This window comes from Cimex lectularius, unplaced genomic scaffold, assembly GCF_000648675.2.
Source record: "Cimex lectularius strain Harlan isolate CLEC.00 unplaced genomic scaffold, Clec_2.1 scaffold147, whole genome shotgun sequence".
In the NCBI taxonomy this organism is placed as follows: Eukaryota; Metazoa; Arthropoda; class Insecta; order Hemiptera; family Cimicidae; genus Cimex; species Cimex lectularius.
Window position 1 is genome coordinate 22,622 of NW_019392851.1, and position 13,790 is coordinate 36,411.

Below are 13,790 nucleotides of genomic sequence, written 5' to 3' on the forward strand. Positions count from 1 at the left end.
GCGATCCCGTAGCATTTTCAAGATATAAATTTTTGTTATTGCAGAAAAGGCATTTTAAGTTAAATAATTTTTCAATGAAAAGTTGACAAAAACTGAAGAAAACATGCAGTCAAGTTGGCCATCCACCTAGTTTTTCCAAATTCTTCATTAAGTAATTTTTTCTTTTAAAATGTTTTTTGAAATGTCAAGAAAGAACTGTATATCCTGAAATACAGGATCGGCACGGAAACCTCATAATGTAATGTATTAAAAAAAGAAGGACTACAATAAAGTACGAAAGAAGAATTTATTAATTTATAGCCTGTTAAATAACTCTCACAAGAAAATAATTGACACAATTCCTTTAATCTTAGCCAAATTTCATCTTTGGCATTTTCTTCTCTTTTTCTACGTTTTCCTGGTACAATATGTAAAAAATATATCGCTAGTTATCTCTCTCTCTCTTTCTACAACCTCTCTTTTACTCCCTCCCTCTCCCTCTCACTCTCTTTCTCTGTCTCTCACACTCTCTCTCCTTCACTCTTTCTCTATTTCTCTCTCTCGCTCACTCACTCTCTCTCTCTCTCCCTCTTTCTCACTCTCTCTCTCTCTCTTTCTCTTTTTCTCTCTCTCGCTCACTCACTCTCTCTCTCCCTCTTTCTCTCTCGCTCTCTCTCTCTTTCTCTTCGCCAACACAGACGTGCATACAGTCTCCTCTCTCTCTCTCTCTCTCTCTCTCCCTCTCTCTCTCTCTCTCTCTCTCCCTCTCTCTCTCTCTCTCTCTCTCCCTTTCTCTTGGTGTCTCTCTCTCTCTCTTTTGTCTTTCTCTCTTCGCACAGACAAACACAGTCACCCATACATTCATCCAGTCTCGTCTCGTCTCTCTCTTTCTCTCTCACTCTCTCTCCCTCCCTCCCTCCCTCTCTCTCTCTCTCTCTCTCTCTCTCTCTCTCTCTCTCAAATTGGCAGGTTTTATAAAGTGACAATGTACAGAACATGTTCTCAAGATTGTAACTTTTGTTGGCAATTGAAAATTTTTGCAGGCATAATTTTATTTATATAATTTTATGAACCTGTAGTTTGGTCCATCCCACTCGTTTTTGTCTGCTTACCCTCGCTGGTCTGTCCGTAGCGTTTCGGCTTCTCACCTGCTTTAGTGGTGGTATTTATTTTGTCATTTTTTAATGGTTAAATTCGCTTAAGGCCAACCACAGAAAAGTATAAAGAGTAGTCTTGTTTAACAATTTAAAGAACAGACCCAACATTTGTAGTTGGCGAGAAGCTGAATTAGTGTGGGAAACCAAAACTTCGAGGTTAGAGTAACCAATATGATCTACAATAATTAAACTTGACATAATATCATTTTTGTTAAATATTATTTATTTATTTGTGCCCCGAACATATCAATCCACACTACAAAATTTGTGCGTATTTTTTTATTATTCTAGTGACTTTGTCGAGTACTAAACCCGGAGGGGGATGAAAGTGCCAGGCGGTCACGTGTTCATCATCGTTGAAGGCGACTTGGCGGGTTCTCGGGATGGTAAAGTGAAGGCAAGGCTTTAGCAGTATAGTTATCGAAGGTTGGTGTGGGACTCTTGAAAGCAGAACGGATCAGTTTGTTGGCAAAAGAAATGTTGAAGTAGTTGGGTTGTTAGTAAGGTGCTTTAAAAATTTGTCTGGTTGCTTTGGAAGAATTGGAAGCGCTGGATATTGGTCAGTCATGAAAACAGTCCGGAATAAAATAAAAAAGAAAATAAATAAATACGCCCAAAAATAATTTTATTAAAAACAGATAAGTTTAATAAATTATCCTAGTTGAGAGGCAACTTTGTGATATGCTTTTAAATGTTCAATTTTCCTAGCTTGTACTTCCGGCGTCTCAGCTACCGTGCCGTCGTGGTTGAGGGGTGCAGGGCGGAAGTGAGGGACATGCGGTTTCTCTATGTGAAAAAACTGGCCGCTTTCGGACTTTGGATGAACTTGAAAAAGGACAGGCTGTGTGAATCCGCGATACTTCCTGTCATCTTGGAAGTCGTTTGCCCTGTAATGCTTAGGCGCTTTGGCGCTGAAAAAAAAGTTGTTAAAATTTTATTTTCAAGTTAATATTGCTCTGGTCGTACAATGCCTCAGCGACTGCCGCTAAGTGCTCGGCTTTGAGATGTCTGACTTCCGGTGTTTCAGCAACAGTACCGTCGTGATTAAGTGGAGCCGGTGGGCCGTGATAGCGTAACGACCTTTTGTTCAATTTATGATACTGTTCCTCCTCCTGATAATATCCCTGGGGCGCTTTTGCACTAAAAAATTACAAATAAATAAATTGAACCGTCATGAAATATATAATTAGCTCGTACTATGCATCGATGAGGGCATGAATCCTGGCGTTCTTCACGTGTTTTACCTCGGGTGTATCGTCTACAGTTCCATCATGCTTAAGAGGTGCTCCTTTTGGTGCTCTAGCGCTGTTAATTAAAAAAAATTCAGCAATATATTATTATTTCAATTAACAATGATCTTTTTCATATTATTCATAAAAATTTAGACTTAACTATGATACGTTTTGTCCTGATTGTTTTGGTATATTTGTTTTATATGTAATACAACATGTGAATAAAGAAAATGCCAATGTTAACATGTTAGTATAAAAATAGAGGCATTTTTGTAACAGTCAATTTAGATAAAAAATTATCCTATTAACTTGTATAGTTTGCAACTTATGTAGTTTTTTATTAGTTTTGGTTTTTTATTAGTAGGATAGCTGTTGACGAAGAAGTAGGCAGGACGGCCAAAGAAGCCGCTGGAAGGCCCCGCGACGCTTTCCAACCTACCCAGCGGACTTAAAACTATTAATTTCAAATTCTGTAAAAAGAGAATGGGAAAACCGCTGGGAAATAGAAATAACCCTGCTAAACTGTGGCAGGTTAAGAAAGAAGTCGGTCCCTGGTCCACTGAAAACGGTTCAAAAAGGGAAAAGGCCATACTGACAAGACTACGCATAGGTCCTACAAGAATAACGCACGGATACCTTCTGGCCGGAAAGCGACCGCGTAGGTGCCCGTTATGCAAGGATAGAATACCGGTCGAACACTTTTTCAATTGTAGAAGGCTTGATGTATATAGACAATATTTTGGCATATCATCGGACCTGTGCGTAGTCTTGGAGCACGGCAGTGGGATCGCCGTTCCGGTATCTCAGGGCTATAGGGATTTTTAAATGAACATAGTTCTTTTTATGTGTGTTTGTGTTTGAATTTATGTTAATTTATTGGAATGAATGGGATTTATTAGCGCGAAAGGAAGGGGTGATTTAACCCCGCCCCGAGGAATATCGAGTACTCTGAGGTGAGTGTGGGACGTCTGGAGAGTAAAAGTAAGTTGTTAGCGAGTGTCGTGGGTTCAACAACGCCGCGAGGAATATCTAGTACTCTTGGGGAGTGAATGTGCCCAAACTTCTATGTTTCTATCGAGCGTTGTGTTTGTGTTTATGTATTGTAATGAATGTAATTTATTAGCGTGAAAGGAAGGGGTTGCCTATAATCCCGTCACGAGGATCATCGAGTACTCTGGATGAGTGTATGACGTCTGGAGAGTAGAAGTAAGTTATTAGCGAGAGTGGCGTAGGTTCAACCGCGCCCCGAGGAATATCGAATACTCTGAGGTGAGTGTGGGACGTCTGGAGAGTAAAAGTAAGTTGTTAGCGAGTGTCGTGGGTTCAACAACGCCCCGAGGAATATCTAGTACTCTTGGGGAGTGAATGTGCCCAAACTTCTATGTTTCTATCGAGCGTTGTGTTTGTGTTTATTTATTGTAATGAATGTAATTTATTAGCGTGAAAGGAAGTGGTTGCCTATAATCCCGTCCCGAGGAAGTACTCTGGATGAGTGTATGACGTCTGGAGAGTAAAAGTAAGTTATTAGTGAGAGTGGCGTAGGTTCAACCGCGCCCCGAGGAATATCGAGTGCTCTGGAGGAGTGAATGTGACCACCATCTATGTTTGTGGTGATATGTATTGTATGTTTTGTTTCTATTCTGTATTTGACAACCTGAGGTACAAACGAGAGACTAGCATTCTAGGATATCAACGTAGTATTTATTTGAAATCAGAGAGTCAGTAACCAGATATATGGTTTTTTAACCCTCAAATGGCTGCAGTTTAAAGCAAAATACGCTCGATAGAAGAGAAAAAACCCGAAAACACGCAGAGGGCCGGCGATGACCTCAGCTTTTTTTCGTCCCATAAACTTCCCACTTTATATATATTAGTTAGCAAACATTTATTTTTAATAAAATTTATGATGGAATAACTAAATTGTATTTTTATTAAAAAATAATTTATGCCCTCTAAACAAAATGTTTGCAATGTCTAAACAAAATATTGTGATAAAATGAAAATATATTTCTCTGGACAGCTTGCATTAGCAATTGTATTCGTATTTTTTAAACTTACTACGCTGCTGCGACTGTATGCAAATGAACTGCTCGTAACTGTTGAACTTCAGGGGTTTCAGCGACGGTACCGTCGTGGTTCAAAGGGGCTGGAGGCCCTTGGTAATGTTCAGCCGGTTCGTAAGACCTTTTTTCAACGAAGTGATAATTTTCCTCCTGTGATTTGGGAGCTTTAGCACTTTCAATAAAAAGAAGTCTGTTAGCCTTGTTAAACATTTTTCACTTGAAAACCCAAAGGAAAAACTCACTAAGCTTCATAAAGGGCGTGGAGGTGAGCAGCGGTCGCATGTTTCACCTCGGGCAGGTGGTCTACGTTCCCTTCGTGAGTAAGTGGCGGTCCTTTTGGCGCTACTGAGCTAAATTTATTTTTTAAATTTTTATTTTCAATGTCGATTTATAAAAATACTTACAAAGCACGGGCAAGCTGTGCGACACGCACGGCTTTCAGATAGGCGACTTCAGGAGTGTCGGCTACGGTACCGTCGTGGTTGAGAGGAGCAGGCGGCCCGTGATACCTCAAATGTTCGTCTTCATTGACCAAAACGGGGTAAGCGTGTTGAGCAGAACGTTTATGAAAACTGCGATAAGTTTGGCTAAAATTTTAATTAGTAAATTTATAAAAATATGTTGAAAACATGGGACATAAAGTACGTACAGTGCTCTGTTGGGTTCGGCAAAATGGACTGTCTTGTCGTGCTGAACTTCCAGGGTCTGTGCTACAGTTCCGTCGTGGTTGAGAGATTCATATGATCCATCATATTTATTAAGTCTTCTTTCATAAACCGTGTTTGAATTGTCTTCAACATGATTCTTAGACCTGTTTCGTCAATGTTTTTATATTAACTTATTGTAATTATTTTTCTATTTTTATTAATGCTCATTTAACTCACAATGCGTCTGCAACTGCAGCAAAGTGAACAGCTTTTGCATGCTTGACTTCTACTGTATCATCGACAGTTCCATCGTGGTTTAATGGTGCAGGTGGTCCTTGATAATGTCCAAGGGATCTCTTTTGGACATAATGCGCATGGTGAACTTTCGCGCTAAAATTTGAAAAGTCAAATTGATTTTATTAATGAAATTTATAGTTAATTAAACTTACAACGCGTGTGATAGCTGCGCTACACGTTCTGACTTTAAATGAGCAACTTCGGGAGTATCAGCGACGGTTCCGTCATGATTCAAAGGAGCGGGAGGCCCGTGGTACCTTTCACCGTTATCCACAGGTGTATATCTAATAAAAGAAATGTAAAAAAATATAATAGAAATACTGAAAAAAGGGATTACGTACTCGTGATGACGATAGTGGCTATGGTGCAACTGATGCGGAACCGCCCCACCGGCCTTAGCCAATTTATGGTAGTGGTCCAGTTTGACCGCCGCAACCTCGGGTGTGTCCACGACGACACCATCCTTTCCGAGTGGTGCTGGTTCACGGTATGCCGAAACGGCAGCCACGGCGCACAGAATCGTCTGCAATCGCAACACAGTTAGATAAGAAAAGTTCGCGTGTGTGTTGTCACTTTCGTTTTACTCACTATGACTTTCATTTCTTCCGAACCGCCGTCTCTCCGCTGGAGTTTGACCAAGAAATGTTGACTGCCTGACTGTTCACTGCCCATATAAAGCCAGCAACTGTGCAACATCCCCTTCTCCAAACACGAAATGTTAAGTAACAAGAAAATATGCTGATTAAGTAATTAGAAATTGGAGAAGTGTTTTTATGATTATTTTATTTTACTCTTTGTAAACAACGCATAGTTTATATTGCCAATTTGGGTTTGGGTCACAGGGCAATCTCTTGTTTTAATTAACATTCATTTGTAAGTAAAATATTTAAAAAAATCTCATCGAATCTATAAATTAACTTAAAATTTATAAAATCACATAAAATATAGTAATTTGTATTATTTAATTGAATTATAAAATATGATATTTGATCAAGGCAAATGTGCTCATAAATGAATTTTTATTGATCGATTCACCGTGAAAAACATAACTTCAAGTCCAGGATTAAAAGTATTTACCCTCGTTCTTTATAATTATAATATTCTCTGATGTAATGAGATCGAAGTTCAAAATTAGTATGAAATTAATTTCAATTTCAAAATGTTATTGTTACATCACAAACGGGTTTGTCTTATATACAGATATTTGGGTCAGCAGGATTTTTTTCCTTCCGGGGTCACTGGTGACTTCTCCCTTCTTTCACTGCTTCCTAAAAGAATTGTTGGATTGACCCTCGATTTTTTTAATATTTCTCTAGGTGTGATTACGATATATTTCCAATATATATCGTTTTTATTAGTTTTATATATATATATTATAGTTTATATTACGTTTATAAAGTCTATTATTTTTTCCTTTCTGAGAAAGAAGGGTAAATTTTACCTTCCCTAATTGAAATCTTGAGGAAGACTTCGATAATTTTGCACCTGATAAATACATCCAGTTATCATTTCTTTCTCAAACCATTTGCTGAGTTTCCCATTTAACGTGCCAGCAATTTTATAATTTATCGGCTTTCGTCTAAAATGTATGACTGCTCCTTTTTATGCTAGTTTGTCTGGTCGTTGCTTTGAATTCCCTCGTGTCCTCCCACGTCAGAGTTACTTGATATCGTTTTCCCAGGGGTTGTGGATATGGTAGGACTTTCCATACCACCCAAACTCGAACATGAGGAGTTTCAAGCCTTCTTTGATGTTTTAGAATGTTGGCCGTTTGAATTTTTGTAACTATTTCTTTCCAACAAAGGAGCCTAAAACTTGTGCTAGGTAAAATTTTGGGTCTTTGATTAATGTCCACTCTATTAGGTTTTGATTTTTTTTATTATTCGAAACCTCTTGTTACCTTTTTTTTTTTTTTTTGAAAGGGTCTAAAGTTTTTAAAAATTTGATTTTGCCTACATTTTGGTACGCATCTTATTTATTTTTATACTTTTGAGGATTTTATGATTGGTTTTTATTTTGGCAGGTTTTATTCAACTTTGTCCTAAAAGTCTGTTAGCACTTTTACAAGCCATCCTTTTATCAACGGTGACAATACCAGTCCCACTTTGATAGCTGAAATTGGGCTAATATGCATTGCTCCTGTATTGTTGAAAGATTGAATTAATGATGTTTGTAGATCGACCTGCAGATAATCAATGTAGAGTTCAATATCTTCTTTAAGGTCTTTACTAGGTGAAAAAAGGACAAAAGTGTTGGAATCACCAAGCTTTCGGCAACATTATGTTGCCATCATCAGGGCCTATTTATTAAGAAAATATACATAATTAATATACATTTTAATAATCAAAAAATCAAAAACATCAGTGCATACTTTCCCAAGAAAGAAGAGAAAAAAAATTTCTCATCGGAAAAAACAAATGCAATGGTTTAGGTTATGAAGCACATGGCCAGCATTCGGTTATATATGGTGAACAAGCCATCTATGTAAAGTAAATTAATGAGTAATTATGACATTAATGATTGACAAAAATAATAACTTAATATATACAATAACATTTTTTATATATAAAATAAATTACCTCACTAATAATTCACACATTTGCAAGTCCAATTGTTTTTTTTATCCTTTTTAAAAAAGATGGTTCCTACATTAAGTTGTTTCGCAACAATCCGAATTTCGAGCCCTTTAGCTCATCCTCAGGTTGAAGGGTTTCCACAAACACGTCTCTCAACATGAATTGCAGAAGTGAACCCGCTGATACCCCCGCCAACGCGACGTTCCAATGAGGAGCTGGGTTTTTTTTTGCNAATAAATAAAAATAAAATAATTAGAATAATACCTTAATATTATTAAATTATTATAAAAAATAATAACAATTAGAATAATTAGTTTAATTATTTGGTCGTTTTAGTATTACTTATATACATATTTAAAATGGGAGGTAGATCAAAATCTGTTATATTATTAATGCATTTATCACCATGTTCAATTTTACATTTTTTAATTTCAAATTTCTCAAACCAATCTTCCTTTGTTGAAACTATGTAACACTGTTGTATTTACATTTGAATTGAAATTATGTTTTGTTTCTTTTAGATGGTCCTTGAATTCCGAAAATTTGTTCGACTTAGGCAAATATTCTTTTAATCGCGTTTTTATTCCTCTACCGCTTTGACCTATATATCTAATATTACAGTCATTACAATTGAGCTGGTAAACCCCGCTTTTTGTCAAGCTGTCTACCTTGTCTTTAGGTTTTGAAAGGATGTTTTTTAGTGACCCCTTACTTCTATAAGCTATTCTTATAGCTTATATATAGCTAAACCTTCTTGTTTAAAAATTTTACTAACTTTTTCCGATAATTCACCAATGTATGGTAAACAACGGAAACCTAATGATTCATTTATGGTGGGGTGGCTGAGTCATATTGTTGATTCTTTTAAAGTTAATTTTTTTATTCTTTTAACTAATAACCTATCAATAAATATTTCTAGATACCCGTTGTTTTTTGCTATGGTTTTAATAGTATCTAATTCTTTTTTATATTTAGCAGGAGTTAATGGAAGTTTTAACATACGGTCTATGAGCCAAATGAAACCAGCAGCCTTCTGAGACCATGGGTGGGAAGTCCTGTTGAGAGTGCGTGACACAAGAAAGATAAGAATGACACATCTACACGGAAAACAAACCGTTTGATCCCTGAAGATGATTTCAATAAAGATCGAAACGTTGGCACGATAAAGAAAATGTTTTTCTAAAACCTACGTCACACCAGACCGCATTTCACGATTTCCAAATAATCTTTAAATTTATTTTTTAACTAAAACGTACATCCGACCATAAATTAGACAATTGAACAATACGTTTCATGTAATTATGCCATATAAAAATTAACATTTTTGAACGCCAAAACCTTACTTGTACACTTATGGTTTGATCGGAAAATCAGAGTTGTTAATATTGTTGAGCTAAAAACGGCCAGGTGAATGGGAACAACTGTTTTTAAATATTATTTCTATAAGTGTTTTCGATCAATTTAGTACATATAAAAGATTGGTCGAAAATAAACTGATTTGTGTTCCGTTATAAAAGAGAAAATTTTCTCGTTATTTAATCACTGTTTAGCCAACGCAAAATAAGGAAACAACTCAATTTTCTTCTTTTGTCTTTTTTGGATCCATTCTGAGATGGAGGATTCTGTGTTTGTTTTTCCTATCCCAAAAGTAGGTTCACTGTATAGGGTCATACAGATCTTCCATTGGCCAGTGTTTCGCCTTTTTCCTTACCCAAAATTTGTTTATATTCTGGTACTCAAGATTTCATCAGGTTGTTTGTGTTTCCCCAGATTTTGGATGCATTCACTAGCTGGTTCTGATATGACTTTTTTTTACATGCTAATGTTTGATAGCTGCTAGGCTATCCAATATTATGAGGATTGTTTTACCACTGTAACTTCTTTTAAGATTTTCTAAAGCTCAAGCAATGATGAAATGTATTTCCCCAATCCATTTTTTTTTTTTTTTTTTGTGGGAGACAGGAGATATTAAATAACATGATATAATTATGCTAGGTTAGTAATGTAATCGTTGTTTGGGTTAGATTTAAAAGAAAATGAATCTAATATTGTAATATTGAGATTGTGAAAAATCAGGTCGATCTCACGTCACCTTTGTATGACTTTTCAGATTTTTTTGAACTCTGACCTTTGTCGCACAACGGGAAATACGAGAATTCGTCATATTTGATTGGAAGGGGATAATTTACTTCAGTTGTAACATCGGCGAATTAATAGGATCCACCGAGTTTCCATGTTCCTTTATTACCCAATTTCCAAACCCTGGCGAGTTAATTTCCCCTTTTCTTAGGGCATACGTGTGGGCCGGCGTTCTAATGAGGAAGTGGGATTATTCAGACCTTGGCGGACTCTTCTGAAGTTTCAATTTGGCGAACAATGCGAAATGCAATTTAAATAATACCCTTTGAAGGCTGGAACTAAATCCCATGGCTAATGTACCCGAATATTTTTAAATTTGGGTATCGGTATTACGATGATCGTACCCAATTATTGTCCAATATCGTAAGTTTTGACAAGAGATCAACTGATATTAAAATTAAATTAATTACATTTTCCAATATTTTACCACATGTTTTAATCAATCTCCATCTTCTTCTTTTCTTCGCGTTTTTCCTGGCCTGTTGCCATCATTTTCAGCCTGTTCTGTCTTCACGTCCTGCATCGTCGTCCAGGATTTCGTCTTAGTGGTCATCAGGTCGAAATTGATTTGATTCGTCTATGCGTTCAATTTGCGAAAGCCATCGCTCCAAAATCCAGTATATTCCATGGCCCTCCGTAAGAATTTGATTTTTGCTTTTTAAATTTATTCTCCTCTGGCTTCGTTAGCCTTCGTATCATATATCAGCATTGGTGTTGCCAACACTTTGTAATTTCAGTTTTGTATTTAAAAGCTCACGCATTCTTTGGTACCGCCCAACTTTTCCCGGACAGATCACAGCCAAGGAAGGTACGACACCATCTGAACTATTGTGTTATTAATGACGATCACACAGGGTACTTACTTTTTTAAATTATAGAAATTTTTGAAAACTTTTTGTTCGAAAACGTTGCCTTTTTGACTGTGATTTTGCCCGAAATTATTGTGAATATTCCAGAAACGTTTATACTTGTTTGTGTGTAATCAGGGTCAAATATCTATGGCTCCGCCTGTTCTCACCGTTCTCTTTGACCTCAAATATCCAATTTAAAAAAAAAATACAATTTTTCCGGTTTTCCAAGAGGTCGTTTACTTGATTGATAAAATAATTTATAAATGCACTAATGCGGTAAGGGTTGTTGACAGTAATTTTTCTACTTACACTGCGTGTATATGTTAGATATAAATGGGTCCGCTAATACTCACTGAATTCCATCATTTAAATATCTCATTTCTTTATAATAGTCTTTTATTATCCTGTAAGTTCGATAAAGGGTTGTTGACAGTCATTTTTTTCACAGTCATATGTCAGGTATTTCGGGTCCACCTGTCCGTACTGTTTTGGGAGGGTTGTTGATATTTCTACTTACGCTGCATTTACTCTGCCTGAAATCTTTGGGACGGCCTGTTTTCCCTTATCTCCGACACATTTCGATCTATCCCTAAGTTTACAGCATTGGCCACTTCAGTTTATTCAGAAATTTTTTGTCTGCACAAAGTTTTCTAATGAGAACACGTTTTGGGGCTTGCAACCATTATTTTACACTGATTTTACACAAGATTGAGGTCTGGATTAATGAAAATTATTTTTCTACTGAAACTGCATGCAATTAACGTTCTCTTTTATAACAAACTTAGTTGAATAGTTGATATATCTGCGGATCCGCCCGTACTCGCTGTTCTTCTAAATGTTTCAGACACTCTATGTTCAACATCCTTTCAAATTGAACCATTTCTGTAGCCCATCATCAACATAAGTCAAAAACATTACTAACTATTGCAATTAATAATTCTATTTTATGTAAGGTCTTGATTGCGATGAAAAAGTTAGTGTCACGAGGCGGGATTCGAACCCCGCAGAAGTGGCGTATTGAGCCGAAGGTGGTGGGTCCGAATCCCGCTCGTGACACCAACTTTACCATCTCAAACAAGTTCTTAGATAAAAATACAGTTAATTGAAATAATTGAAATGGTCAATGATTATTTTGGAAATCGTGAGATGCGGTAGGTTTAGAAAAGATTTTCTTTATCGTGCCAACGTTTCGATTTTTATTGAGATCATCTTCAGGGCTCAAAGTGTTTGTTTTCTGTGTAGATGTGTCATTATTGTGTATTGAGAGTGCCCGTATGGCCAATTATGACCGCCAAACAAATATGGATTACTAATTACTTTTTAACTTACAGAAGACATTCATTGAATCCGGTTTACAGTCGATCTTGTTCATCTATTTACAAGAATGAATTCTTCGTCGACACTCTTTATTGTTCAAGTTTTCCGTTCTTTCCGCAATAAACGTTGAAAGTTTTCGAGATAATCAAGACCATTCTGAACTTTCTTGCTGTTTGCCGACCTTTGACCTTTGCCAACCGGCGGTTATGATAACACATGTACCATTCAACGAATTCACAAACATACAGTAATATTTAATACTAATTGGAATTGGGATTTTTTAAAATGTTTTGGGCTGCAGCATAGAAAATAATTTATTTGTAATTTGTAAAGGTTTAATAAATAAATTTAAAAAATTTATAAATACTATATTTCTCATTCAAATCTCAGAGAAATTGTATATACATGAATAGGAAAATTATTATTCGCATTTATTAAATTTCTACTTTCGATTGGCTGTTATTAATACTCACGATACGGTGCTGGATGGAATGGTGGTCACGTAATACTTCACGCATAGCGATCACGAAGGAAAAACCGACTAGAGAAATGCACACGTTGAATGCAATTGAGAAAAAACCCTGGCCCTGACTAGAATTCGGTTTAAGAAGTAGAATTCGACTTTTTGCCGATCGGCAGTGGACGAGCAACAGGAGCTACAACGGGTTTTGCGGTTTCGTTGACTACCGGCGTTCGAGATTTCATTGACGAAGGCCCGGACCAGAAGAAAGACGGCCTCTTCCCTGAGAAAAATTTCAACCTTGGAACAGGAACTACACTGTAAGTGTTAGGTCCGAACCTGGAAAAGCGAACACAAATCGAAATAAAAGAAGATAAGAATTTCAAATTTGTTTTGTTATTATACTCACGCAGATTTCATGTAGACAAGCTGTGTACTTTGACCGTTTGCATTTGAATTATTGGGCACTTCGTCGATGCTGTTATCGAAAATTTCTATGATCTGAGGCACGACTAAAAGTTTGGACGTCGTATCTGCGACAGGGCTAACTTGTTCAACTATCACCGGTACTTGAAACAGAGGAGTTCCTAAAGCGTTCCAAAGCACACCAAAACCGATAATAGCCTAAATCAAGATAATCCGACTTAACATGGTACTATACGATCAATTAAAAAGTACTCACAATAGAGAACATGATGTGCTGGCTCCCGCGTATTGTTTTATACTGTTTAATTAAAATTAACGTACCGACGTTTTATACGCATCGTATTTCCCCTTTCACGATTGCGAGGCCTTTACATAACCCTTTACGGACGAGTTGTTCAAGTTTATTACTGACTCGAAAGTGATTTGCAATTTAACAAATAATTGTTCTATTTTCTTATTGTTTCGGTTTAACTTGGCCGCCGACCCAACTTGGAAGTTTATTCGACAAAAAAACATTCGGGAGTTATAGCAAAATAAATAAAATTGTTTGTCTTTAAGTGGAGTTTTTCGAAGTTTGTTTTCAACTTCTCTGCGGGCGAACACAATATTCTCGTGTACCACAAGGGCTCTCGGAGACATGTTTGTT

General features: G+C 36.6%; 2 protein-coding genes across 2 annotated transcripts; both read right to left on the reverse strand.

Moving 5' to 3' along the window:
• Nucleotides 1-1,744: 1,744 nt before the first annotated feature.
• LOC106670867 lies at nt 1,745-9,301 on the reverse strand. The gene is made up of 12 exons (XM_014401524.1): nt 9,295-9,301; nt 5,964-6,074; nt 5,717-5,898; nt 5,528-5,659; nt 5,316-5,468; nt 5,081-5,242; nt 4,836-5,018; nt 4,674-4,781; nt 4,427-4,603; nt 2,334-2,441; nt 2,103-2,276; nt 1,745-2,047 (listed from the first exon to the last, which is right to left on the reverse strand). The coding sequence occupies exons 2-12, from the start codon at nt 6,069-6,071 to the stop codon at nt 1,789-1,791; spliced, it is 1,746 nt and encodes a 581-aa protein (XP_014257010.1). The 5' UTR covers nt 6,072-6,074; nt 9,295-9,301; the 3' UTR covers nt 1,745-1,788.
• A 3,346-nt stretch (nt 9,302-12,647) lies between these two features.
• On the reverse strand, nt 12,648-13,442 carry LOC106666985. Its single transcript, XM_014394560.2, has 3 exons — nt 13,401-13,442; nt 13,128-13,342; nt 12,648-13,057 (listed from the first exon to the last, which is right to left on the reverse strand). Exons 1-3 carry the CDS (start codon nt 13,410-13,412, stop codon nt 12,862-12,864), a joined length of 423 nt encoding a protein of 140 aa, XP_014250046.1. The 5' UTR covers nt 13,413-13,442; the 3' UTR covers nt 12,648-12,861.
• Between the last annotated feature and the right edge of the window lie 348 nt (nt 13,443-13,790).